We start from the raw sequence: 26,346 nt of genomic DNA, 5'->3' as shown, positions 1-26,346 counted from the left end.
GTGAGAAGGTGGTGGTGGTGAGAAACAGCCTGTTTGAGATGTTTCAGTCAGGCTTTAGAGCTCATCACAGCACAGAAATGGCACTTCTTAAAGTTATTAATGATCTTCTCATAGCTTCAGATCATGGACTGGTCTCTATGCTGGTTCTGCTGGATCTCAGTGCTGCTTTTGATACAGTTGATCACAGCATCCTGTTACATAGACTGGAACATGTGACTGGGATTAAAGGGACAGCACTAGACTGGTTTAGATCATACTTATCTGATAGATACCAGTTTGCCCATGTCCATGGTGTTCCCTCCTCATACAGTAGGGTTAGCCATAGAGTTCCTCAAGGGTCTGTACTTGGACCAATCCTCTTCACCTTATACATGCTTCCCTTAGGGAACATTATTCGGCAGCATGGGATAAATTTTCATTGTTATGCAGATGACACTCAGCTTTATTTATTCATGAAACCAGAGGAGACAGAGAAGTTAGTGAAGCTCCAGACCTGTCTTAAAGACATAAAGTCCTGGATGTCTTCAAATTTTCTCCTCCTTAACCCAGGAAAAACTGAGGTCATGATGTTTGGTCCTGAACCTCTCAGGGATAGATTAGATCACATGATCACTCTAGATGGTATCTCATTAACGTCTAGTCTCTCTGTGAGGAATCTAGGAGTAACTTTTGATCAAAATCTCTCCTTCAACTCACACATTAAATTAGTCTCTAGAAGTCCCTTTTTTCACTTGAGAAACATCACAAGGATCAGGAAGCTACTGACACGGCATGATGCTGAAAAGTTAGTCCATGCATTTGTTACTTCCAGGCTGGACTATTGTAATTCTTTATTATCAGGGTGTCCAAACAGCTCTTTAAGAAGCCTCCAGTTGATCCAAAATGCTGCAGACAGGTATTGACAAAAGAGATCACATAACTCCTGTAATGGCGTCGCTTCATTGGCTGTCCGTTAAATTTAGAATAATTTTTAAAACCCTTCTTTTGACCTACAAGGTCCTCAGAGGCCTAGCTCCATCCTACCTGGAGGAGCTAGTCACTCCTTATCAGCCCAATAGACCGCTCCGCTCTCAGAATGCTGGTCTACTTGTGGTTCCCAGAGTTTCTAGGAGTAGAATGGGGGGCTGAGCATTTAGCTACCAGCCCCCCTGCTATGGAACCAGCTCCCTGTCCAGGTACGGGAGGCTGACTCCATCGCTACTTTTAAGATCAGACTTGAAACCCATCTCTTTGAAAAAGCTTATTGTTACTAATTCTGTAGTTCCAGTTACCATCATAGATAGACAAATTATCATACTTAGGGGGTCGTCTAATCGTTAGGTCACATTCTAGCTATGCTGTTATAGGCCAAGGCTGCCGGGGTCCGGAAACATGATCACCTGACAGGCCTCTGTCACCCCACTGGGTCGGGTGTGTAGTTGTGTGTGTTTCTGTGCTCTGTGCTCTGTGCTCTGTGCCTCTCCTCTCCTCTCCTCTCCTCTCCTCTCCTCTCCTCTCCTCTCCTCTCCTCTCCTCTCCTCTCCTCTCCTCTCCTCTCCTCTCTTCTCCCCCTCCCTCTTTCTCTCCTTCTCCTCTCCCTCTCCTCTCCCCCTCCTTCTTCTTCTCCTTCTCCTTCTCCCTCTCCTCTCCTCTCCTCTCCTCTCCCTCTCCCTCTCCTACCTATCCTATCCTCTACCTGTCCTCCTCCCTCTCCTCTCTCTCTACCCAGCCCCCCCCATCAGCAGGAGGGTCCCCCTACATGAGCCTGGTCCTGCTCAAGGTTTCTTCCTGTTAAAGGGGAGTTTTTCCTTGCCACTGTTGCTTGTCTGGGGTTAGGCCCTGTGATTCTGGAAAGCACCAATTTTGATTGTAGACGCTATATAAATAAAGATTGATTTGATTTGATTTAAGAAACTCCCCATCTGTTATTTTGGTAAGTGTATGACCATTCTGGATTCCACCACCCCTTTTCTACTGGAAGAACGCCTGGGCCTGATGACTTTAAGATACACTGCCTGTCCCGTTCTGATTCACTCACAGACATCATGTCAGCAGACCGACCTCTGAAGGACACACAATCGTCCTGTTATACCATCGTAATGGAAGCACATATGTGAAGTGTGTCATGCATGGGAAATGCCACTGCAGCTTGAGTAATAAGTTTTTATCACTCCTGTCAGCACACCGACAAAAATCCCAGATCTGTGAGCTGCTCAGCTCCTGCAGAGAAGAGATTACACAGTGCCTGAACTGGCAACATAAACAGCCGGGGATGCACTTCGGAACCTAATCACTAGAAATAGAATTTTGGCAAAATAGGCAAATGTTGTTTTCCAGATTAGCCGCCTTTGCTAAATTAGTGCTGGGACACTGGGCAGTCTGCGCTGAGCTTGTCAACTTCACAAAAGGGACAAAATTGCAAAGTCTGAAACAAATAGGTTAATCGTTACCAAATAGGTTAATCGTTACCCGAGCTAAAGTTCCATGCTGTCCATGGTTTAGCTCGCAGTCTTCCGGCGGATGTAAAGGCGTAGTGACGACAGTATCAACATGATGAAGTATGAGGGGTGGGAAAAAAGCCACTAATCTCTCAACCGCTGCTGCTGGCAATGTGTGGAAAGGCCACCTTAGAAAACTCTTCAAGGACAGACACATTTAGGTATGAAAGCATTAGCTCGGCATGCTACGAGACAACAAGAGGGGAGAAGGTGCGTGTCTCCATAGGAATTTACAGTTTTTGGGACAGTGGCTCCCCACAATCCTGTCCTGTGGAAAATGTGTGGATGTTTTTAGATGACAGCAGCTTTGAGTTAAGGATCAGTTATAGACTTACACATTCTCCCTCTATTTAATTCATCTGTTTTGTAATTATGCTTTTGAAAGTCCTTTACAGCTAAATGTCAGCTTGACTTAAAAATATATATATAGTACAAAATTTTAGCAACATAAGTTTTAATCTTGACCTCAGCAGTTCCTCCATCCTAAATTGCTACAGTTTTGTCATGAAATGGTTCACTATGTGTTTTAACCTCTTTAAGGAAGGCCAGGATGTCACTTTGCATAGTTATCTTGGTAACTCCTTTGGAAACATTGCTTCTTGTTGTCTTTCTTCTCTTATATTTCTCCAAGCTTACGTTGAGGACTTGGCTCGCAGCGTGGATCAAAGCAGACGTCTCATCCTTGTTTTGACTCCAGATTTTGTTGCCAAAAGAGGCTGGAGTGTCTTCCTGATTGAGACTCGTCTCCATTCCATGCTGGTTACTGGAGAGATCAAGGTGTTCATTTGAGGAGGCAAACTGAAAAGCTAGTTTTATGCAAACAGATTGGGATTACATTCTGTAGTATTGCTTGGTTGATGGTATTGAGGTGTTATCTAGGTTCCAAAAACCTGATGTGTAGCTGTGTTTCTGTCTGCAGGTGATCATGATTGAGTGTGTAGACCTGAAGAACGTTATCAATTACCAAGAGGTGGAATTGCTTAAACAAACAATTAAGGTAAGAATGACAATGTGTGGAGTAGTTGTGTGATGTGAAAACCTTCAGCTAAAAAGTTACATTTCTCTTCAGGCGCTATCGGTTATTAAGTGGAAGGGTCCAAAGAGCAACAAGCCCACTTCTAAGTTTTGGAAACAGATGTTATATGAGATGCCTGCTAAACAGAAAGAGATTCTGTCTAAAGATCAGGTAAACATGTTGTCTTGCAGAATAATTTGAACAATATATAAATTGAACTTCGTTAAATTGGCAGTTTTCATTGAAATATTCCTGCAGTTTTAGTAGATGCTATTTATAGAATGTATTTTTGAAGGAGTCTAGATATACATCATATGTGTGCATATATCAGGGGTGTGTGGTCCAGGGAGGCAAAGACCATTGTCAGATGTTAGCCAGAGAAAACAAATGATTTGAACAAAGGTAAAAGAAACCTTCTTTGTCAGGCTAGAACATCCATCCTTAAGGTGTTTCCTTTGATCCTCTTATAACACAGTACTGACTACTCTCCTCAAACAGGGAGACACCCATTCACACAAAGGTGGAGTCACACAGGGGTGATCCCTGACTCGTCAGACGTGACCCTAACCACTCACCCGATGGACACTGCATCACCTGGTTTCTTGAGGCCTTTTTTGGTCCATGACTAACTGCTATTCATGAAACCTACTCCCTGGTGGTCAGAATTCATCCTTTTCACACTGCATCTTAAATAGTCTCAACTCCTACCAAACCAGAAGAATGAAGACTTCAAATGCTACTTCAGTTGCTTTCAACAATGCAGTTGACTCTTCACTAGACTTTAAGGGAATAATATGACCTGGCTGAATGAAAATCTACAAAGACTATTTCCACATCTTTCCCACTAATGCAGACTGGGGAAGGAGGGGACTTGCTTTTTCTGAAATCCACCACCATCTCCTTCGTCTTGGTCACGTTGAGCTGCAGAAGGTTCTCCCTGCTCCACCTAACAAAACTCTCCACAAGGTCCCTGTATTCATCCTCCTGTCCATTCTCCACACACCCGACTATGACTGTGTCATCCGAGTACTTCTGGAGATGACATGTCTCAGAGTGGTACTGGAAGTCAGCTGTGTAGGTGGTGAACAGAAAGGGGGAGAGCACAGTTCCTTGTGGAGCTCCTGTGTTGCTCATCAGGGGGTCGGACACACAGCTCCGCAGTCTCACAAACTGTGGTCGACCTGTCAGGTAGTCCTCGATCCAAGAAACAAGGGGAGCATCCATCTGCATGTTCTCCAACTTAGCCCTCAGCAGTCTTGGCTGGATGGTGTTGAAGGCAGAAGAGAAGTCGAAGAACATGACCCGCACTGTGGTGTTTAGTCTGTCCAAGGAGGAGTAAGCCCTCTGTAGCAGGTATATCACTGCGTCCTCAACCCCCACCTTGGGTTGATAGGCAAACTGCAGAGGGTCTTGAAAGGGGCTCACCAGAGGTCTGAGGTGTGACAGCACCAGCCGCTCCATGACCTTCCTAATGTGGGAGGTCAGTGCTATTGGCCTGTAGTCACTCGGTGCCACAGGATGGGTCTTCTTCAGCACCGGGACCAGGCAGGATGTCTTCCAAAGCACTGGGATCCTCTGAAGATGAAGGCTCTGGTTGAACAGGTGCTGCAGTATTCCACTCAGCTGCCTGGAGCAGTTCTTCAGCACTCGTGGGCTGATGCCGTCCGGTCCGGCAGACTTTCTCTGGTTGAGCCTCTCCAGCTCTCTCCTCACCTGGCCAGACGTGAAGGATAGTCCTGTCGGGGGGATGGGTGACATGTTAGAATCTAAGTAGGGTGTCAGCAGGGGGGAGGGGGAAGAAGTTGGCAGAAGTGTTAGGGGCTCTGGGAGGTGTGAAGGGGACCCACTGTTATCCAGAGGAATATTGGGACAGCTGGGGGAGGAGGAGCTAGAATCAAACCTGTTGAAAAACTGGTTCAACTCATTAGCTTGGTCCACGTTCCCATCAGCTGAGCGTGTTCCTCTCTTCTGGAAGCCAGTGATTGTTCTCATCCAAACATCCCTGGTCTGGTTCCTCTCCAGTCTCTCCTCCAGCTTCTTCCTATAGGCGTCCTTGCTCTCCTTCAGACTGCGTTTCAGTTCCTTCTGTACTCTCCTGAGCTCAGCTGGGTCCCCAGCAGTGAAGGCCCTCTTCTTCTAGTTCAAAAGGGCCTTCAGGTCACTTGTCGCCCATGGTTTGTTGTTTGGGTAACAGCGTACCTTCTTGGTGGGGACGGAGTTCTCAGTGCAGAACTTGATGTAGTCAGAAACACAGTCTGTCAGTCCATCCAGGTCCTCACCATGTGGTTCACAGAGAGCAGACCAGTTGGTGGTCTCCAGGGCATCCCGCAGACAGTCAATGGCACCATCAGACCATTGACTTGACCACCTGTTGCTAACGAACACGGCAAGTCCCCCTCCTTTCTTCTTACCGGCCGCGGTGGTGTCTCGGTCCGCTCGCACAGTGGTGAAACCAGCGATCGTCACATTAGAGTCCGGTATCAGTCCATGGAGCCATGTCTCTGTGAAACACATGATACTGGCCTCTCTGTACTCCCGCTGGGTCCGTGTGAGCGCCTCCAGCTCGTCCATCTTATTTGCCAGGGACCTGACGTTCCCCGTTATGACCGCGGGGACGCAGGGTTTAAAACGTCGCCTCTTCATCCTGTTTAACTCCAGCCTTACTCCATCGTTGTTTCCTCCTCAGCTCCTTCGGGATTTGGGGCTTCTCTCCGGCCACGAAGGATGGTGGTCTTAGAGCCATCAGCTGGTCTCGTGTATAGACAATACCGGTCCGCTTCTCAGCACAGCTGATGGGGGCCGTGAATATCCCAAGCACCGCAAAACAGAGAAAAAAGTATTCGAGCCTCCAGAACATGGTGTCTGAATACTCCAGTTGTAAATGGAAAGAAAGAAAGTAAATCCAAATAGAAAAGAATGTAAACAAGTAAATAGAAAACACTACGAAAATTTAAAAAAGAACAATTAAGTTTAGGGAGCTGCTACTACTGGCTGCCGCCTGGGACAGCGCCATTTTGATCATGCCATTGATACATGCATGGCCAGATAATATTTGTACCATGAAAACCCTTAGGGAGGATTTGGTCTAATTTGCAACATTTGCTGTGCGTAGGCTTTATCCCATGCTGGGTTAGTCCAAAGTTTTCAAGGACACGCCACCTTTATTGTCCTGTGGAATGTCAACAGGAACGTTCATGTTTTCAACAAATATTTTACATTCAATATCCATATAGGTCATAGAGAGCAGTTCAAGGATGCTGTCCAAAAATCTATTACAGTATTTAGGGGGGCCTTATCAAGGGGGATGACATTATTCACTGTAGCAATGTTTGGGTTTGGGGTTACTTAAGACATTGGAGTGTCAGGAACTAGTCAACTGGGCTGTTAAAAATAACTAAGGAATGTTCTCCTCTCGTCCAGAAGGCTTCTTCAGTTCTGAGCGGCTTTGTGGGAGTGGCCTGCCCATCATTAAGGAGTTGGTTTCATGAATAGCTGTCATTTAGGGTCATTAGCTAGACAAAGGCCCAGGTCAGTCTTTAGGGTCACATGTCCCAGGAGAGAGTGGAGTTTTTTCACCTGTGTGTGTGAACAGGTGTTTACCTGTTTGGGGTGAGTATTCTTCACTGTTATAAGTTATGATTTAGGCCTCCCCCTCCATTTTGGAATGGTGCTTCTAGACAAAGATGATGCTGGTGTCAAGATGATCTTTAACGAGCATCACATTCCTGTTTATTATTGTGACAACAGGTGGCTTTGGCCACGGAGATCCCTGACTACAACCAGCTAGTACCAGTGGGAGGCAGCCATGCTTCGACAGGAGCACAGATGAGGCATTTCTGTCACAGTTATGATTTCCAACTTCAACCACAGTCTTCCATCCTCTTGCCACTGCTTTCATCTTCTTCCAACATGCGGTTCTCCACTCTGGGCCCTGGAAGATGCCATGATTATTGCAATATCCCCATGACACTTCTGAATGGAGAGGTGGGACAACAGAAACAAGTACATTTTTGTTAACCTTACCTACAACAGCACCATCTAGCCTGTTAGACAAGGGAATGGAAAACAGGATGTGACCAATGAGCTCTAAAGCTACTTCAGGAGCCTAAATGAGAGAGGCCTCAATGTAAAGGTTAATCTGTAGGGTGACATTCTCTCTACTGGTAAGAAAGACTACTTGTTAAGGAAGAGTCATTTTTCCTTCATGCTGAGAACAGTTCACTGTGAAATAACAAATTGAAAAACATCGCCTCACATGACCCTATTATATATACCAGTATACTGTATATACAGTGTGTGTGTGTGTGTGTGTGTGTGTGTGTGTGTATACACACACACACACACACACACAATCATTTAATAAACCTTTGAACAATGTACTACACTCCAACCAACATGTTACATACTTTAATATGGTTTGAAGTAAGACAAACCATCTTAGTGAAAGGACGAAAGAATAACTGAGACAAAGATGAGTTAGCAGACAGCATTAAACAGGGTTGCAAATATGATGGTTTCTAGCTCAGTGAGTGTATACGACTGTGTAGGAAAGACAGAGACAACATCTGTTATGGCGGATGCCACACAGGACACTAAATCCACAGAGGTTTATTTCAAACAAAAAGAGCACCAAACAAATCTTTCAGGTGTCGTTGAAACGAGGGCAGGCTGGATTAACCAGACAAGACTGAGCGTGGTGAGCGAGGCTGGAAGCAAAAAGCAATCAGAAAAACTGAAATTTGTTCAACTAGCTTACAATGCAGCAGGTGAGAAGCTCCAGAGAAGGGGTCAGAGAAATCTGCCTGCCACAGCCAGCCTGCACAGAGAGGGAAATGAGCACAAAAAACAAACCTGACCTCCACATCCTAACAACCTCTGCTCCTACCCCATGGCAAAAATAGTAGTAGCAGCAGCAGTAACAGTAGTAGCAATAATAATAGCAGCAGTAGCAATAGTAGTAGCAGTAATAGCAGCAGTAACAGTAGTAGCGGTAATAGCAGCAGTAGCAATAGTAGTAGCAGTAATAGCAGCAGTAGTAGTAGTAGCAGCAGCAGTAGCAACAACAGTAAAATCACTTTGTGTTGTGTTTTTACCAGGTGTCTCAGACCAGTACACGGGGAAAGAAATTGGACCTCAACTTCAGCAGCACACGGCTCAGCACCAGAGAACTGAGGTCGGACATCTGGTAGAAGGACTACTCGTTTGATGCTGGATTCCTTTTCAGCTTATAGTCTGATCTTCCACAGACAACAGAGATAATATTTTGTGTTTACCAAGAAAGATTATCAAGACAAGACGCTGTACTTAAAGAAGCTGCTAATCTTCAAGTAGTGAACAGTGACGCGCTTCTTTCATTCTTGAGTGGGCAGCATGATTGAAAGGCACTCTGAGCATTAGGCCAAGCCAACATTTTACTCCTGATAAACCATGAACAAAACCAGTGACCGAGCCAAGATACAACTTTACTGATGATCAAACAAAAGTGCATCATAGACTTTTTTATTTTTTATCTAGTTAAAGCAATTCATAGAATACTGCATTTTATAAGAGAATGTGAATAAAGACCTGGATGATGCATCCAATCAGATCCTTTTTCAAAAGTAGATTTTTCATACTTTTTTGGGGGCATTGACAAAAAAAAAGAGATGTTCCTGGTGGACATGATTAATTGTTTTCTCAAGGTTTCAGGAAGAGTTTAAAGGCTGTTTGACACTCTCACTGTTGCATGTGAACCGTTGTTGGCTCACACGGTGGCCTGGACCTCTTCTACTGGCCTCTCTCTTAGTAGACAAGCTACTAACTGTTTGTGAGGGAAGTTCTCCTAATCATGAACAACAAGGATTTGGCTAAGAATTGCTGATGCAACCTTTAATCCTTCTAGAATGTTAATGTGTGTTTTTTTAAATCCAGTCTTTATTTAAATACCTGTTAGTTACTGAATCAGTGCAGTTTTAATAACATAAGACGGTAAGAATGACAGCTATCCTTTCATGTGGTGTCTGAATAGGGTCCAGATCTGAAGAGTCATTTTTTAAAAATATTACCGTCCTTGCTGTTTTTAATTCATGTGAAAATGTGTTTTTTTTCTGAAAGTTCTGAATTATTTTTGTTGATAATTATTAGTTATTCATTATTTCTAGGTGTAAGGTGGATCATAGTTGTCTTATTCAGTAGCAATATAAAGTAAGGTGGGTGTCCATTGGTTTCAAAAGATTTCTTTAATCTTTCACTGATTATAGTTGCAATAATTTAACTAATAATAAATAAAATAAATTGTTTTCAACATTTTGATTTTCATTTTGTGATTCCATAGCAGATTCAAGTGAAATCCCCATTAGGGATTTAAATCAGGATATTGACGTTTTCAGCATTTGAATGACGTCTTGAACCAATTATATTCAGACCATGCTGTAGAGACTGAACCATCACCAACAGATGTTGACTTTTTCATCTTGAAAATGGCGTGGACAACCTGAATTTGTTTGATCTTACAGAGACCCGCAAGCTACAGACCAATCTAGGGACCAATCTAGCCAGACAGACCAAACCCCAGACAATCTAAATTCCACCATTTAGCAGTAGGAGCAGCAACAGCAGGAGCAGTGGAAGCAGAAGCAGCAGCAGCAGTAGTAGCTACAGCAGCAGCAGTAGCGACCGCAGCAGCAGCAGGGTCAGTAGCAGCAGCAGTCGCAGCAGCAGCTACAGTAGCAGCGATGGCAGCAGCAGCAGTCATACCAGCAGTCGCAGTAGCAGCAGGGTCGGCCGCAGCAGCAGCAGCAGGGTCGCCAGTAGCAGCAGTCACACCAGCAGCAGCAGCAGCAGTCACACCAGCAGTAGCAGCAGCAGCAGCAGCAGGGTCAGCAGCAGCAGTAGCAGCAGCAGGGTCAGCAGCAGCAGAATTTTCCCAAACATCTCTCCCCTTGAGGCTCTAGCTGGGGTCTGACCAGTGCTTTCAGGTTGAGGTACACGGCAGGAGTGGAGGAGCACATGCTGTATGTAGATGTCACCTCTTTGTATCACTATGTAAATACCACCTGTGCTTATCCTCTGGGTCACCCCATTGTCATACACTAAGATTCTGACACTGCTGAAAAATACTTTGGTCTCATCAGGGACATTGTTCACCTGACTTGAGGCCTCTACTACCCCGTGCTGCTCCACATAGCCTCTAAAGGTAAGTTGGTGTTAATGTTGTGCCACACATGCACTGAGAGTAACAACCAACATGGGATTTGCGAGCAGAGCCAAGAGGTCAGAGCACTCACAGGAGTCTGGGTGACAGAAGAGTTTAACAAGGCTCTCCAGCTTGGTTACAGAGTAGGTGAGATTACAGCGGTGCTGGAGCAGCAGTGGTTTTACAGGATACATCCAGACATTCCTGAAGGGAAAGCAGGATATGTACACGTGTGATGCAAGCCTTCACCTTGTAGATGCTCCCCTAAGAAACAATCATTACCTTTACTCTGATAAGCAGGGGAAGGTCGGGGTTGGGCTGTATTGTGTTTTCCACTAGTGTGGTTGACCCATCTCTCCTGCTGGCTGTGTCCACCGCTGCAGCTAATCAGAGTGATTTGGAGCCTCTTCAGGAGCCAAGAGCAGCTGTCCATCATCACATGGTTTCATTGTTGCCAGTGGAAAATCGAGCATTCCAGACTCTTTGTTCTTGTGATTTTTGCATTTTGACTAACTTTTGTCCTTTTGTCTCCTTTCCTGAGGTCACCAGGTTTCCCTCTCTGAGGAGCACCTCACCTTTTGTCTGTTTCGGACACCATTCACCACCGCAGGCACAAGCAGCACGCGCACCTTGCTTCATTTGTGTAAATTACATTGTGTAAATAGAGGAGATAAACCATTTTTCATGATAAGCTGTCTGCATTCTTGAAGTTTGGCTGCAAATCAAATCAAATCAATCTTTATTTATATAGCGTCTTATACAATCAAAATTGTTTCAAGGCGCTTTCCAGAATCCCAGGGCCTGACCCCAGACAAGCAACAGTGGCAAGGAAAAACTCCCCTTTAACAGGAAGAAACCTTGAGCAGGACCAGGCTCATGTAGGGGGACCCTCCTGCTGATGGCCGGCTGGGTAAAGAGAGAGGAGAAGGAGGAGGGGGAAGAGGAGAGGAGAGGAGAGGAGAGGAGAGGAGAGGAGAGGAGAGGAGAGGAGAGGAGAGGAGAGGAGAGGAGAGGAGAGGAGAGGAGAGGAGAGGAGAGGATTGGCACAGAGCACAGAAACACACACAAAAAATATGATATACAATCACTTCAGCGGGGCCGGAGGTCATTATGCAGCTCCGAGGGCGGCAATACCTGTAAATAAATAGGGGGGGGGGGGGGGGAGAAGCAGAAAAACTACACAAGAATCAGCATAACTAGTCTGCTTGATGAGGAGAGGAAAGGAGAGGAGAGGAAACCATGACCCAGTGGAGTGACAGAGGCCTGTCAGGTGATCATGTTTCCGGACCCCGGCAGCCTTGGCCTATAACAGCATAACTAAGATGTGACCTAACGATTAGACGACCCCCTAAGTATGTCTAGTAACTGGAACTACAGAATTAGTAACAATAAGCTTTTTCAAAGAGGTAGGTTTTGAGTCTGATCTTAAAAGTAGCGATGGAGTCAGCCTCCCGTACCTGGACAGGGAGCTGGTTCCATAGCAGGGGGGCCTGGTAGCTAAATGCTCGGCCCCCCATTCTACTCCTAGAAACTCTGGGAACCACAAGTAGACCAGCATTCTGAGAACGGAGCGGTCTATTGGGCTGATAAGGTATCACTAGCTCCTCCAGGTAGGATGGAGCTAGGCCTCTGAGGACCTTGTAGGTCAAAAGAAGGGTTTTAAAAATTATTCTAAATTTAACGGGCAGCCAATGAAGCGACGCCAGTACAGGAGTTATGTGATCTCTTTTGTCAATACCTGTCAGAACTCTGGCTGCAGCATTTTGGATCACAACACAACACATCCACTGTTCCCTTATTTCTGTAAATAATGTTTCTTTTAATGTTAACTTCAAATTAGACTTTATTCACGAGTTTGAAATTAAGGCTGTGGCAGTTAAAGTGAACTCTCATTTAGGTATATGTGGTCAACCAACATTACTGTACATCCAGGAGCCGGGTAAAGATATGACTTATTTACATATAGACTTATTTTACATATAGACCCAACGATCAGCTCAAGATCAGCTAGAGGTTCTAAACACAAATGTCCTGCACTGAAGGATGAATCTGGGACCATGAATTGTTCTACCAAATGAAGCATTATTCAGCACTTTCCGTCTCATGGTGACCATGTTCCACTTAGTTGTGTGTTGGTGTTCTACCCCATGTTGTCATGAATTGATACCAGTCACGGTGATGCTGAGCACCAGTCTTTTCTTTCTCATGTTAATGAATTGATTTGTCGGATTACTAACAGAAAAGTGTGTGTGTGTGTGTGTGTGTGTGTGTGTGTGTGTGTGTTTATGAATGCGTAGTAGTTTAAAATGTTTATGAATTCAGTAGTAACACAAGTAATAGAAGAATAAGTACTGTTGTCGATCTTGGGCCCCCATTGTAAAGAGGTGGAATAGGCAGGTGAGGTCAAAGATGGTTGCTTCTGCCTTTACTAATAGCAGTTTTAGATTTTGCCAAAATATAAATGACTACAACTGGAGGCTTCTTAAAGAGTTGTTTGGACACCCTGATAATAAAGAATTACAATAGTCCAGCCTGGAAGTAACAAAAGCATGGACTAACTTTTCAGCATCATGGTGGGTCAGTAGCTTCCTGATCTTTGTGATGTTCCTCAGGTGAAAAAAGGCACTTCTAGAGACTAATTTAATATGTGAGTTGAAGGAGAGATTTTGATCAAAATTTACCCCTAGATTCCTCACAGAGAGACTAGATGTTAATGAGATACCATCTAGAGTGATCATATGATCTAATCTATCCCTGAGAGGTTAAGGACCAAACACCATGACCTCAGTTTTTTAGGAGTTAAGGAGGAGGAAATTTGAAGACATCCAGGACTTTGTCTTTAAGACAGGTCTGGAGCTTCACTAATTTCTCTGTCTCCTCTGGTTTCATGGATAAATAAAGCTGAGTGCCATCAGCATAACAATGAAAATTTATCCCATGCTGCTGAATAATGTTCCCTAAGGGAAGCCTGTACAAGGTGAAGAGGATTGGTCCAAGTACAGAACCTTGAGGAACTCCGTGGCTAACCCTACTGTATGAGCAGGGAACACCGTGGACATGAGCAAACTGGTATCTATCAGATAAATATGATCTAAACCAGTTAAGTGCTGTCCCTTTAATCCCAGTCACGTGTTCCAGTCTATGGAACAGGATGCTGTGATCAACTGTATCAAAAGCAGCACTGAGATCCAGCAGAACCAGCATAGAGACCAGTCCGTGATCTGAAGCTATGAGAAGATCATTAGTAACTTTAAGAAGTGCCATTTCTGTGCTGTGGTGATCTCTAAAGCCTGACTGAAACATCTCAAACAGGCTGTTTCTCTGCAGGTGCTCCAGTAACTGAGTCACCACCACCTTCTCAAGAACTTTAGAGATAAAAGGAAGGTTGGATATTGGCCTATAATTTGCTAATACGTCAGGATCCAGTGATGGCTTTTTAAGCAACGGCTTAATCACTGCCACCTTGTAGGACCGGGGTACATAACCTGACACTAAAGTGGTAAAGCATCCTCCTTGGGATGGGATCTAAAAGACACGTGGTGGACTTGGATTTCTGAATTAGCGATGACGCCTCAGAAAAATATATAGGGCTGAAGAAGTTTAAGGGCTCGTTGGAGAACCTGTATGTTCCCACAGTCAGCACATCTGGTGATGGTCCAGTTGTTGGGATGGCCTGGTTAGCTTTCTCTCTGATAGCTAGAACTTTATCAGTGAAGAAGCTCATGAAGTCTTCACCACTAAGGGAAGAAGGGATACGCGGATCTAAAACACTGTGACTCTTAGTTAATTTGGCCGCAGTGCTGAAAAGAAACCTGGGGTTGTTCTTATTTTCCTCAATTAAAGAAGAAAAATAAGCTGTTCTAGCCTTACGGGGGCCTTTTTGTAAACTAATAGACAGTCTTTCCAGGCTACATGATAGCTGTCTATTTTACAAGAATGCCACTTCCTTTCCAGTCTTCACACTTTCTGCTTGAGGGTCCTGATATGTGAATTATACCAGGGGGCACACCTCCCCTGATTTACTATTTTCTTTTTCAGGGGGGCAGAATCAAGCATGATTCTCAGTGAGTTTGCTACCTTCCGCAATAGAGTCAACCTCAGCAGGGCTAAGATTATAATGATTTACCCCTGGGGAAACACACGGTGGTCCTGGGATTAGCACAGGGATCACTTCCTTAAACTTAGCTACAGCATTATCTGAAAGACATCTGCTATAGCAAGACAGTGCTCTGAGCATAGAAGAATCCTTAATCATAAATGTGAAAGTGATAAAAGAATGGTCTGACAGGAGTGGGTTCTGAGGGAAGACTGACACATGTTCTAACACCATAAGTCAGAACTAGATCTAGAGTGTGGTTGAAGTAATGAGTTGGTTGGTTTATCTGCTGGAGGAAACCAACTGACTCAAGTAATGAGATGAAGCCATTTCTAAAGCTGTCATTTACAAAGTCTACATGGATATTAAAGTCTCCAATGATAATGACTTTGTCCATTCTAAGGACCAAGTCAGATAAGAAATCAGAGAACTCAGACAGGAACTCTGAATGTGGCCCAGCAGGGGGCCGAAGATAGAATGGCTGTCGGAGTATGTGCAAATAGAAGAACAAGCGGTGAAACTGAGTGAGCTGTTTTCCTTTTCCAGGACTCTTCCTATGGTTAAAGCAGGTTTCTGAGGTTTCCACCTCACCCCAGGCAAAGGCCACTATACCTGGTTAGCGTCCCACACGATTCACTATGGCAAGTTGGAGTCACTATTTGTAGATATTGTAAAAAATGTTTCAGTTCGAGTTTACTCTGCGTTCTGAGGCTCTGTCCTTGTTTCTAGGGTCACCTACCCTTTTTTTCTAAAGGCAAAATAGTGTATCTAGTCACATCAAAAATAGAAATACCTTATATGTTTAACTAGATGGTTAATGGGTATGCGCATGCATGTTGCATTTCTCTCCTGCGTCCCCTGTCTGTTTTTCTGGTTGCCATAGTATTCCCGGCAAAGGTTTGGCACACCCCTGATGACACCTGGTGGCCACTGATGAGGGCCTCTTTCTATGCCTCAACGTTTTGGGTCAGCACCCTCTCTCCTCTAGGTTTTGGGCCTAGGTCCTATTAAACCTTTGGTGGTTTATGTGGTTTGGGTTTGTACCTTTGTATATTACTATTTTGTTGGATTTCTGTTTGGTTTTTTTTGTTATTCTTTGGAGTTGTAGTTACCTCTGCCACCGCTAGTAGGCATAGTTTCCACTCTCTACCCAGATGTACTCCTGAAGGGCTTTCATGATGGTTGGACTGGACATTTCTCACTCTCTTTTTTTTTGGAACTGAATGTTCATTTTAAGTACATAAAATTATTTTATGATTATTATTATTTGTTGATGATTATTTTCATGATCATCAACAAAGCGCGTCACAGATCCAAGTTAACGGACCAACACGTCAGCTCTAGCCTGAGAATTGCCACAGCAAAACTAACTCCCACTTCAATCCACTGGCATAAAAGGGAGACCAACAACACCATTCCTGCTGAAATTGCATGGAAGTTTCTCTGGTGGAAAAAATTTGTGAAAATAATTTGTACAATAAGCCTTGCATATTCATGCTTTACTGCCTCTTAAAGACCAAAACCTTTTGTGTAAAGGCTTTTACATGTGAATTATATTCATTTACACAAACATTCCTTTCATCTGTTCCTGGTCCGGCCCCTCGGTCAAATTTTAGAACCCATTGTGAACTCAGCATCCAATCTCCTGCCACTAGTATCAGATGAGGTCAGATGACGAGAGAAAGGTGTACTGTTCACAAGCAGAGGAACAGATGAGTGCCACTTTGTGAAGTAAAAATGGCAAATAAAATTGATTGAATCCCTAAATTTGATTAGATTTAAATTGATTATAACTCTTGTCTTGTTTTTATATTTGAAAAGTCTAAATATTTTAAATAAATGTGTATGTGTACCGGTAAATATTTGTATTTAAGCTCAATAGCTTCCAGTGGTCAATTGACTCAAATTAGTGTTGAATCATGTTGCTTCATGTGATCCCCCTGTGGTTTTGCATTTTAACATTTGATATTTTTCTCGTTTTCTTAACCACTCTATCCCTCTCGGGGTCTCGAGGAGAAGCCACAATGGGTGAAGGCAGGTCCACCCCTGGATGAGTCGCCGGGTCATAACAGGGCCCTAGATGAGCATTTGTGGGTTTGGTACCTGGGCAGTGCTCTGAAGGTGTATGAGCCAAGAACCCTCTGCTCCTCAGCCTAGTTCCCAACTGGCTGAGCTGTCAGAATCCGAACTTGGGACTTCAACCAGTATTTATTTGTAGTGTGAGCCATCAGGCACCCCTTACTTGTAAACATGTCATTAATTGTATGTAAAATAAAACACTTTGTAAAAAAAAAAAAAAAAAAAAAAAATCATTATCACCTTAAACTGTTATCATTGACTCAGGTGGATGTGTTTCTATTTTCAGACAGTCAATGCTGGCATGGGTCATTTTATGACAGAAAAAATTTGGGTTTATTTACTGAAATATGCTGCATAAAGCACACACACACACACACACTCAGTGATTTTTTTCCAAAGTGAATCATAATTGTTCTTTATATATATTTCACCTGTGGGTCAAACATTTGACACTTAGTAAAGCACTCAAAAATACCAGCTGAGGTCTAAACTATCAGAATGTACAAGTGTCCAGCCACCTCCGCAGGGATCAATGTCTCATTCGCAACATTCAGGAGGAAACGACGAGCAGGAATGTTTGCTGAAGTCAACAGCCATGGAGCAACTTCACACTTTAATAGAAAATGTTCCTTTCTCTTCACTCCTACCAAACCAGAGAAGAGCACCGGTTGGTTCCTTGGCTCCCCATCACAACACCGAAGAGTTCCCTCCCACCCAACATCATGAACTGTCACCCAACACATCCACCATCCAGACTGGAGGTTACAGGCTTCCCATTTGCATAATCAGCACGCATTTCTTAATGTTACAGCAAGAACTTGTGGCCTCCTATTATACTTTTAATAGGATTGATGGAGCTGAACTTTGACTCTCTCATTGAATTTGTCCTTTCCAGCATGAAAAGATCTAAAATGTCAAACTGGGTGAATGATGCCATGCATGTTGAAAAACCTCAATGATCCCTGTTGAGGGTTCTAAAGATCAGACACACAGGCCTGACAGCAGTTCATCTAATCCCCACTGACCTGAGGCAAAAAAACAAAGAAAACATGAACTAAAAGACATTTTACTGAATCACAAAGTTAACAGCTTTGTAAATAACAGATGACAATGTACAGACAAATTACAGACAGGATCAGAATGTGGAAGGATACACTGACATTTTTCTCTTATTAGAATATTTTACTGCCAAAACACAGTAGAATGATAGCATAGAGAGAATGATCAAGATTCAGCTCGTCACTCAGAGTTGCCACCCGTCCCTACCATGAACCCCCCTACCCACCACCCCCCCACCCCCACCGCTGTAGCAGTGCAACTATTCCATCACCACTGAGGGGGGTCTACTGCTGCCCCTCTTTCTTCTCTCCTTCTGATGAGCCTGAACTGCTGCCGTCCCGCTCTGCTGCCATCTACAGAAGAGGGAGGGAAATTGCAGTTCACTCAACAGGAATACACACCATTCAATGACATCTGCATTCAGGTCCCACTTCAGGATACAACACCCCCAGCAGCCAGGGAAGGCTTTTGCTTTACTAGTCAACAGTCACATAAGTATTTTCAGTCCATGAATCTAAAAAGGAGTGTCAGTTCTCACCTTCTTGTAGGCCATTTCAAAGAGTTTAAGCGATGCTTGCTGCAGGTTGTTGGCAGCCTGTTTGATGTTCTCTCCAGTTTCTGAGTCTTTGTTGGCAAGAAGGTCCCGGACCTTGGCGATCTCATCCTTCAGCTTGTTGCACTAACAGAGCAGATAACAACAACTTGATTATCTCCACAGGGGAGAGTCCAACCTCTGTTTATCCGGCTGAAATGCTGGAAAAAAAATCAATTCTCATTCAAGTGGGTGCTGTTCCTGGGTGCAGAGGCCCAGTCTGTGAGGGCCCAAGCAGTAGATGTGCTGGGACCTTGCCAGAAAGCCTCCTCACTACCCTCAACCACTGCACATGTTCATGTGTTTTAATGCAATGTGAAAACAATATCTCTATTTGGGGGGTGATAAAGGACGGTTAGGGATTAAGTCAGCTCCGAAACACCACACAAACCTCGTCAGCAGGAAGTTGATCCTTGAACTCCTCCATCTTGGCCTCTGTGTCATGGACGATGCCCTCAGCAGTGTTGACAGCCTCTACACGGTCCTGACAAACATCACACAAGTGGTCATTCAACCAGCAACAACTCAGGTGGACACACTGCAAACATCTGTTGGGGTCATCCAGTCCTCACCTTCCGCCTCCGGTCTTCCTCAGCATATTTCTCAGCGTTCTTGATCATGTTCTCAATGTCGTCTTTACTGAGCCCTCCTGATGACTGGATCACAACTGTGGGGAGGAGAGAAGGTGTTGACATGCTCATCAGCATATTGGCAATAAAGCAGCATTTAAAAAAAAAAAAAAGTAGGAGACTCACTTTGTTGTTCTCGCCCTGTCCCTTTGTCCTTAGCGGAGACGTGCACAATGCCATTAGCATCGATGTCAAAAGTGACCTCGATCTGAGGGACACCACGAGGGGCAGGAGGGATCCCGATCAGAGTGAACTGACCCAGCACCTTGTTGTCTGCAGCCATTTCTCTCTCTCCTTGACACACTTTAATTTCCACCTGAGTCTGTCCATCAGCTGCTGTGGAGAACACCTGCAGCAGAGCACAAACCATCAAACCATGGTCACACCTCCAGCTGGCTGGATGCTGAGACTGCATCTGATCCACGTACCTGGCTCTTCTTTGTGGGGATTGTGGTGTTTCTGTTGATCAGTTTGGTGAAGACACCGCCTAGGGTCTCAATACCCAAAGAGAGTGGGGTCACATCCAAGAGCAGCACATCAGTGACATCACCAGCCAAAACACCTCCCTGGATGGCTGCTCCGATGGCAACGGCCTCGTCGGGATTCACAGACTTACTCGGAGTTCGGCCAAACAGATCCTGAACAGTCTGCTGAACCTGCAAAACCCAACAATGGCACTGCGGTTATAAACTGAGCTCCATTAGTCACCTCAGAACAACTGATGCTGTTTGGGGAACAAGTTTTGTAGCTTTCGGCTGATACTGTGCAAGCAAACATGCCACCTTGTACTAATGCAGCAGTATTGTTGGTTTTAAACACTTGCTTAGAGCTAAAAAAGGTGGGGGAAATGTGTTGGGTAGTGCAACAGTTAAGCATAAAGTCTGCAGGCAGCAGAACCCAAACATGAAAGCAGGAAAATGGCCTTTTATTTCTCATTGAAAAAAGAAAGCAACATAGCAGCCAGGCCAGCAGCAGTCAGCTTCTAAAGTGAATTGACCCTGTGGTCACTGCTCATCTAAACACAGGCTTTAGCAAGGTATTTACACTTCCCATTGTCTACTGTACCTTGGGCATCCGGGTCATGCCACCAACCAGAAGCACCTCTCCGATATCGCCTTTGGACACCTCAGCGTCCTGCATGGCCTTCTGACAGGGAGCCACGGTGCGGCGGATCAGGTCAGCCACGATGCCCTCAAACTGCGCCCGAGTCAACTTCATGTTCAGATGTTTGGGCCCAGAAGCGTCCATGGTCAGATACGGTAGGTTGATGTCAGTCTGCACCAGCAAAAACAGCAGTTCCTCAAAACTCTGGATTCAACCACTGCATCGGTCCAAACGGCAATAACATGGAGCAAACATGTACGGCTGCTTCTCAACACGGGACAATATCAGAGTAGAATTCAGATTAGACATTCATATATTCAGGGATTATAGTGATCACTGACAGCTAATGAAAAACCAAAATTCACCCATTTCAGAATTTTAGAAAAGAGGTCAAGTCTGCAGAGTCTTGGCATCTGGCATTGATGAGCACACCTCACTGGAGACATGTCATGTACCAGCTTGCTTTAAGACCACCACCATCATCCCCATCCCCATAAAGCCAAGGATCAGAGGAATGAACGACTACAGACCTGTCGCTCTGACCTCTGTAGTAATGAAGTCCTTTGAGCACCTTGTGCTTCAACACCTTAGATATTTCACAGACCCTCTCCTTGACCCCCTGCAGTTCGCCTATAGGGCCAACAGGTGTAGATGACGCAGTTAACATGACTCTCCACGACATCCTCCAGCACCTGGACTCTGCAGGAAACTATGCCAGAATCCTGTTTGTGGACTTCAGCTCCGCATTTAACACCATCTTACCACCCCTTACAAGTCAAGCTCTCCTGGCTGAGCGTACCCAACTCCACCCACAGGTGGATCACAGACTTCCTGTCTGACAGGAGGCAACATGTGAGGCTGGGGAAGCGCACCTCGGACTCTCTGATCATCAGCACTGGTTCCCCGCAAGGCTGTGTTCTCTTCCCTCTGCTATTCTCCATGTATACAACAGCTGCACTTCTAATCACCAGTCCGTCAAGCCCCTGAAGTTTGTGGATGGCACCACCCTCATCAGGCTCATCTCCAGAGGGGATGAGTCTGCTTATAGGCTGGAGATTGATAACCTGGCGAACTGGTGCGCAGAAAACAATCTGCTGCTTAACGCACATAAGACAGTGGAGATGGTAGTGGACTTTAGGAAGAACTCAGCCCCACTTACAGCCATCACACACCCCAGTCAACACTGTGGAGTCCTACCACTTCCTGGGCACCCTCATCTCCCGGGACCTTAAGTCGAAGCTGAACATCAGCTCTGTTATCAAAAGAGCTCAACAGAGGATGTACTTCCTGTGGCAGCTGAAGAAATTCAACCTACCAAAGACAATGATGGTGCACTTCTACACTGCCATCATTGAGTCCATCCTCACCTCCTCCATCAGCTACTGCCAAGGACAAAGGCAGACTGCAGCGTGTCATCTGATCTGCAGAGAGGGTGATTGGATGCTACCTGCCCCCCCTTCAGGACCTGTACACCACCAGGACCCTGAGGCGTGCAGGCAGGATTGTGGCGGACCCCTCCCACCCTGGATTTAAACTTTTAGAGCCACTCGCATCTGCCAGAAGACTGAGGTCCATCAAGACCAGAACTTCTCGCCAGCGAAACAGCTTCTTTCCCACCGTGTCAGGCCTCCTCAACAAGGCCCAGGAACCCACAGATATTGCCCCCGCCCCGAGTAAGAGACTCTATGGGGCCACTACAATATAGCAGCACCATGCACTCTCCTCCACCACACCACCATCACCCTGCACAAGACACTTTTCACTTCCTTATACCGGACTTTAAATATGCTTTTTGTATTGTAAATATGCCTAATTTTTATATTTCCTTATCTTTATCCTTATTTTACTGTATTATTTTTATCGTGTCTGCATGGCAAGCAACAAACACCAAGTTAAATTCCTCGTATGTGTAAACCATTCTTGGCAACAAAGTTTGTTCTTGCTTGCTTCCTTCCTTCCTTCATCTCAACCCCAGAGAGAATCTGTGGGATACTGTGAAGTTCCAACTAGGACCACAACCAAAGATTATTCTAACGCTTATTTTGATAGTCCATCAACGCTTGGGTGAGCAGATGAGTAGCACCCTTCAGCGTGGGGAAGGCGTGCGACTACTTTGTGGACCACAGAGAATGCAACGCTCTTTGGACAGCTGTCTCAGAGCTGGAATATCACCTGATTTAATAATATGACTGCTATAGTTACTCCAGTGATCACAGACCTGCAGGGACGAGGACAGCTCACACTTGGCCTTTTCAGCAGCCTCTCGGACTCTCTGCAGAGCCATGTTGTCTTTGGTCAGATCAACGCCAGACTGGATGGACAGAGGACATTCATCAGATTCTAAGAGTGCACACAGAAAAGATGCTACATTCTAGAATCAGTGCTCTGCACCATTTCTTTACCTCTCTCTTAAACTCCTTTACAATGTATGTGAGAAGGTGCTGGTCGAAGTCCTCGCCGCCCAGGAAGGTGTCACCATTAGTAGACTTGACCTCAAAAACTCCTTTTTGGATCTCCAGGACAGAAATGTCGAATGTGCCGCCTCCCAGGTCATAGACAGCAATTCTGCAATCAAGCAAGCATGCTAATGCCATTCTGTCGTCATGTGTCTCCATGTTTCAGTAGCAACCTGGTCAACTTACATCTTGTCCTGGGTTTTGTCCAGACCATAAGCCAGAGCAGCAGCGGTAGGCTCGTTGATCACACGAAGGACGTTTAAACCAGCAATCTGACCAGCATCTTTGGTAGCCTGAAATTCACCAACACACAACAATGTCTTTAATATCTTAAATATAATCCATTATCAAGCAATTATAGTGGGGAATTTATAATACAATAGACCTTTTAATAAACATCTGCTGCAGTTGCTAAACAAAAGGTGTTAAAGTACTCGAGGCTTTTGTTTTTCCATGAACCCTAATCAAGAATTTTAGAGGGAACATAGATGTTGGGGTGTGGGGTGGGGTGTTTCTGCCCAAACTCTGCCCCCCTACAAAGGCGGCCTGAATCCGACTGAAGTTTACCATTCAAATTGCATTTACATTAGCCCCTTTGGCACCAAGTGGTTACATGAGCAGTTCTCAGAACAGCTCCCTTCTCAAACAGTTCTACCAACTACCCTCCCCCAAAACCAGCATTTTATTTGCTTTTGGACTGATCAGTGGTTAAGTACAAATGGTTAAAGTTAATTAGAATTTATTAAGCTAAAAATGCTAAATGATGTGCAGGCACTAATACCAATTTATGAGCTTTTTATATAAGACTAGGCTACATACAATAAAGGGCCATCAGTTGAATAAAAATAGCACATAAAACAATGAAATCAAATAATGTCTGTTTGCTTAAAGTCTACAAAATATAGGTTCAATAAAAACTCTAAACAAACTGAAAAAATATCCAACATGTTCCTGGCTTCCACTTTGTCTATTTTTGCTGCAATGAAATGTAAAGCAGTCTGTGAGCATCCAAACAAAGAGCAATGTTGGCCATCTTTGAGCAGCAGGAATAAAGAGCATCTGTGTCAAGGGTTGAGGATGTTTCTTCTTCATAGAACTGAAGCATAATTCACCTCTTTATCTGAGTAAATTTGACATTGTACTTGCTCTAACAAGAGAAAAACATTAAACCTTGTTAGCGTTCAGCTACCTATACAGCGAAGAAAATGGAGCTGGAACAGCAGCTTGATTATTTAAAAGTCAAACATGGGGTGAGGCTGTAAGGCACTACAGGGGGTTAGGAGGTGTCACCACGTTTCGATGCCAAGGAAGAAGACCCCACTCTGAGGTAGGAGCTACAGAAATTCTAGGATCTACGGACAGTGAAGGGGAAAGTTCCCAACTCCGTCCAGACCAAATGAGAAAAAAAAAAAAAGGGTTACAGGAACTGCAAAAGTCCCTCCGGTGCTAAAGGGGCTTTTGTCTGTGGAGGTAGTCCAGGAGGACATTGGTCACAAATGTAAATAAACATACCTATCAATCGAGATGAACAGGCTGTACACCCTTTAGCATGGTAACGAACAACACTGGAACATGCGTTCCTCAACTTGCTTACCTGTCTCTGAGAGTCGTTTAAAGTAGGCCGGGACAGTGACGACAGCATTTTTTGCTTTGGTTCCCAGGTAATTTTCTGCAACACAAAAGAGTGAGGGATGATGCAGAGGTCAGAAAGAGACTTGGGATTTCTCCTCTAGAGTTTGTGGGACTCATACCTGCAGTCTCCTTCATTTTCATTAGAACAAAGGCTCCAGCCTGACTGGGTGAGTACATTTTGCCATGAGCCTCCACCCAGGCATCACCGTTGGATGCTCGGACAATCTTGTAGGGGACGTTCTTACTGTTGAAAGAACAATGATGTACGTCATATAATGAGCTGACAAAAATGGTCTAAAACCCTCAGATGTAGTTTTGTGACTAAATAGCTACTCACAGGTCTTTTTGGACCTCTGGGTCATCAAAGCGACGTCCAATCAGTCTTTTGGTAGCATACAGTGTGTTCTGCGGGTTGGTGACAGCCTGGCGTTTAGCTGGCATACCCACCAATCGCTCTCCATCAGCTGTGAAGGCCACAACTGAAGGGGTCGTCCGCGCACCCTCAGCATTTTCCAAAACCTGGCAATATACACCAAACCCTCAAATTGGAACGCTTGCAACACACATTTCAGCCACAAAAATCTTCTTTCTAGGACAGAGAGGCAACAATACTTGGACAAACAATGGTTGCATCAGTGAAGGTGTTAAAATCATCGAAGGATGCAAATTATCCCCATCATTTAAATTGAGCCGTTAGAGCTGATGCCAAGCATGTTAGGGGTCCACTCCTGCCCACCTTGGCCTGTTTGCCCTCCATGACCGCCACACAGGAGTTGGTTGTCCCCAGGTCAATGCCAATGACAGCACCCTTCACAGCCTCTGACCTACAATACAGACATGGTTATTAGGTAGTTTCTCACACACACACACACACACAAACACACACACACACACTCACGCATAGTCCCTTCTGGACAGAGCTCCGAAGGTGTCTGACTGGAAACCACCCCAACATGCCTGTAAAGACATCACAACACGGACAATTATCGAACTTTAATAGGTTCCTCAAACCGAGATGCAACTAATGGCACCAGGTTGTGTAAAAGATGTCGCATTGAAGGTCAACGATTAATTTGTGCCACAAAAAGATATTAAAGTCAAATCGCAGCAAACCCACTTCTGACGGTATCCAAAGTGCGTCACATATATTTTACCAAGAACCTTGTGTAACCATCAGGTCAACGAGTCGATGTTTAATAACGAGCTGAAAGCTTTGATTCACCGTGCAGAGATCAGCGCTGTCTCTTTTCTCCTCTATCCTTACACAAGACTTGCATGCGTGACTTTAACAGAGCCTCGCTCGTCAATAAGTAGGTCTCGAGTTAGCAGACTAAGCTAGCCGGGAGGTTGTCAAACCTTAACACTCGAAATGTGAATATTCAAACCTACCTTTTTAATCAGAGACGGAACGTTCGTTCTGCAGCTATTTGTCCGGACAGTCCTTGAAACGCTTACTGCTACACGTAACATCTTGGTAAGTCTAATTAAAGGCTAACTTGCGCTGAATTAAAGTCCGAAGCGACGTGTTTGACGGTCAAAAATAAGCCGTCAACCTGTTGAAGAGTAAAAAAAAGTGAGAAAATGTGACCAAATCTCCAAATGACGATCAGCTGCCTCGATCACGACCCTTTCACGCAGATGTCTGAGCAAACTAGAGTCGCTTCTAGAATTATCCAACACATGTTGCACCACGCAAGGATGAAGGACCGGAAAGCGGGCGGGCGATTTATATGCCTGAGTAAAATGTAGGCGTTCTAAGAATCTATAGTTGTTTCTAAAGAAATATGTACATTATAGAATTGATTAAACGCTTGTGATATAAAATACAGTTTTATTTTGGGACTAAATATGTGTTGTTTCACATTTATGTTTCCTCTTTCTGATCAAGAAAGGAAAAGGGCAGTCTCAAGTAGTGGGCATGTGAAGGTCATGATGTAAAGCGGGTATACCGGCGTTTGGCGTTTATTACGTCAGTCAGAGATGCGGATTCGTGCAAATGATGAAATATATTAATCCAAAAATAAACATTATGT

At 44.6% G+C, this 26,346-nt stretch overlaps 1 protein-coding gene and 1 pseudogene across 1 annotated transcript; one reads left to right on the top strand and one right to left on the bottom strand.

Annotated features, from left to right (window-relative positions):
• Nucleotides 1-9,777, top strand: part of LOC115248741 (X-linked interleukin-1 receptor accessory protein-like 2) — a 30,639-nt pseudogene extending 20,862 nt beyond the window's left edge.
• A 7,638-nt stretch (nucleotides 9,778-17,415) lies between these two features.
• LOC101077300 (stress-70 protein, mitochondrial) lies at nucleotides 17,416-25,993 on the bottom strand. The gene is given in 17 exon segments (XM_003977039.3): nucleotides 17,416-18,253; nucleotides 18,439-18,579; nucleotides 18,884-18,976; nucleotides 19,065-19,159; nucleotides 19,248-19,470; nucleotides 19,550-19,777; nucleotides 20,187-20,396; nucleotides 22,444-22,536; nucleotides 22,628-22,790; nucleotides 22,868-22,974; nucleotides 24,276-24,293; nucleotides 24,295-24,350; nucleotides 24,433-24,557; nucleotides 24,651-24,832; nucleotides 25,050-25,137; nucleotides 25,212-25,270; nucleotides 25,703-25,993. Coding segments are annotated over 17 exon segments (2,031 nt in total). The 5' UTR covers nucleotides 25,784-25,993; the 3' UTR covers nucleotides 17,416-18,184.
• Nucleotides 25,994-26,346: the final 353 nt, after the last annotated feature.

Source organism: Takifugu rubripes, unplaced genomic scaffold, assembly GCF_901000725.2.
Source record: "Takifugu rubripes unplaced genomic scaffold, fTakRub1.2, whole genome shotgun sequence".
Lineage (NCBI taxonomy): Eukaryota > Metazoa > Chordata > Actinopteri > Tetraodontiformes > Tetraodontidae > Takifugu > Takifugu rubripes.
This window is presented reverse-complemented; position numbering and strand designations above follow the sequence as displayed.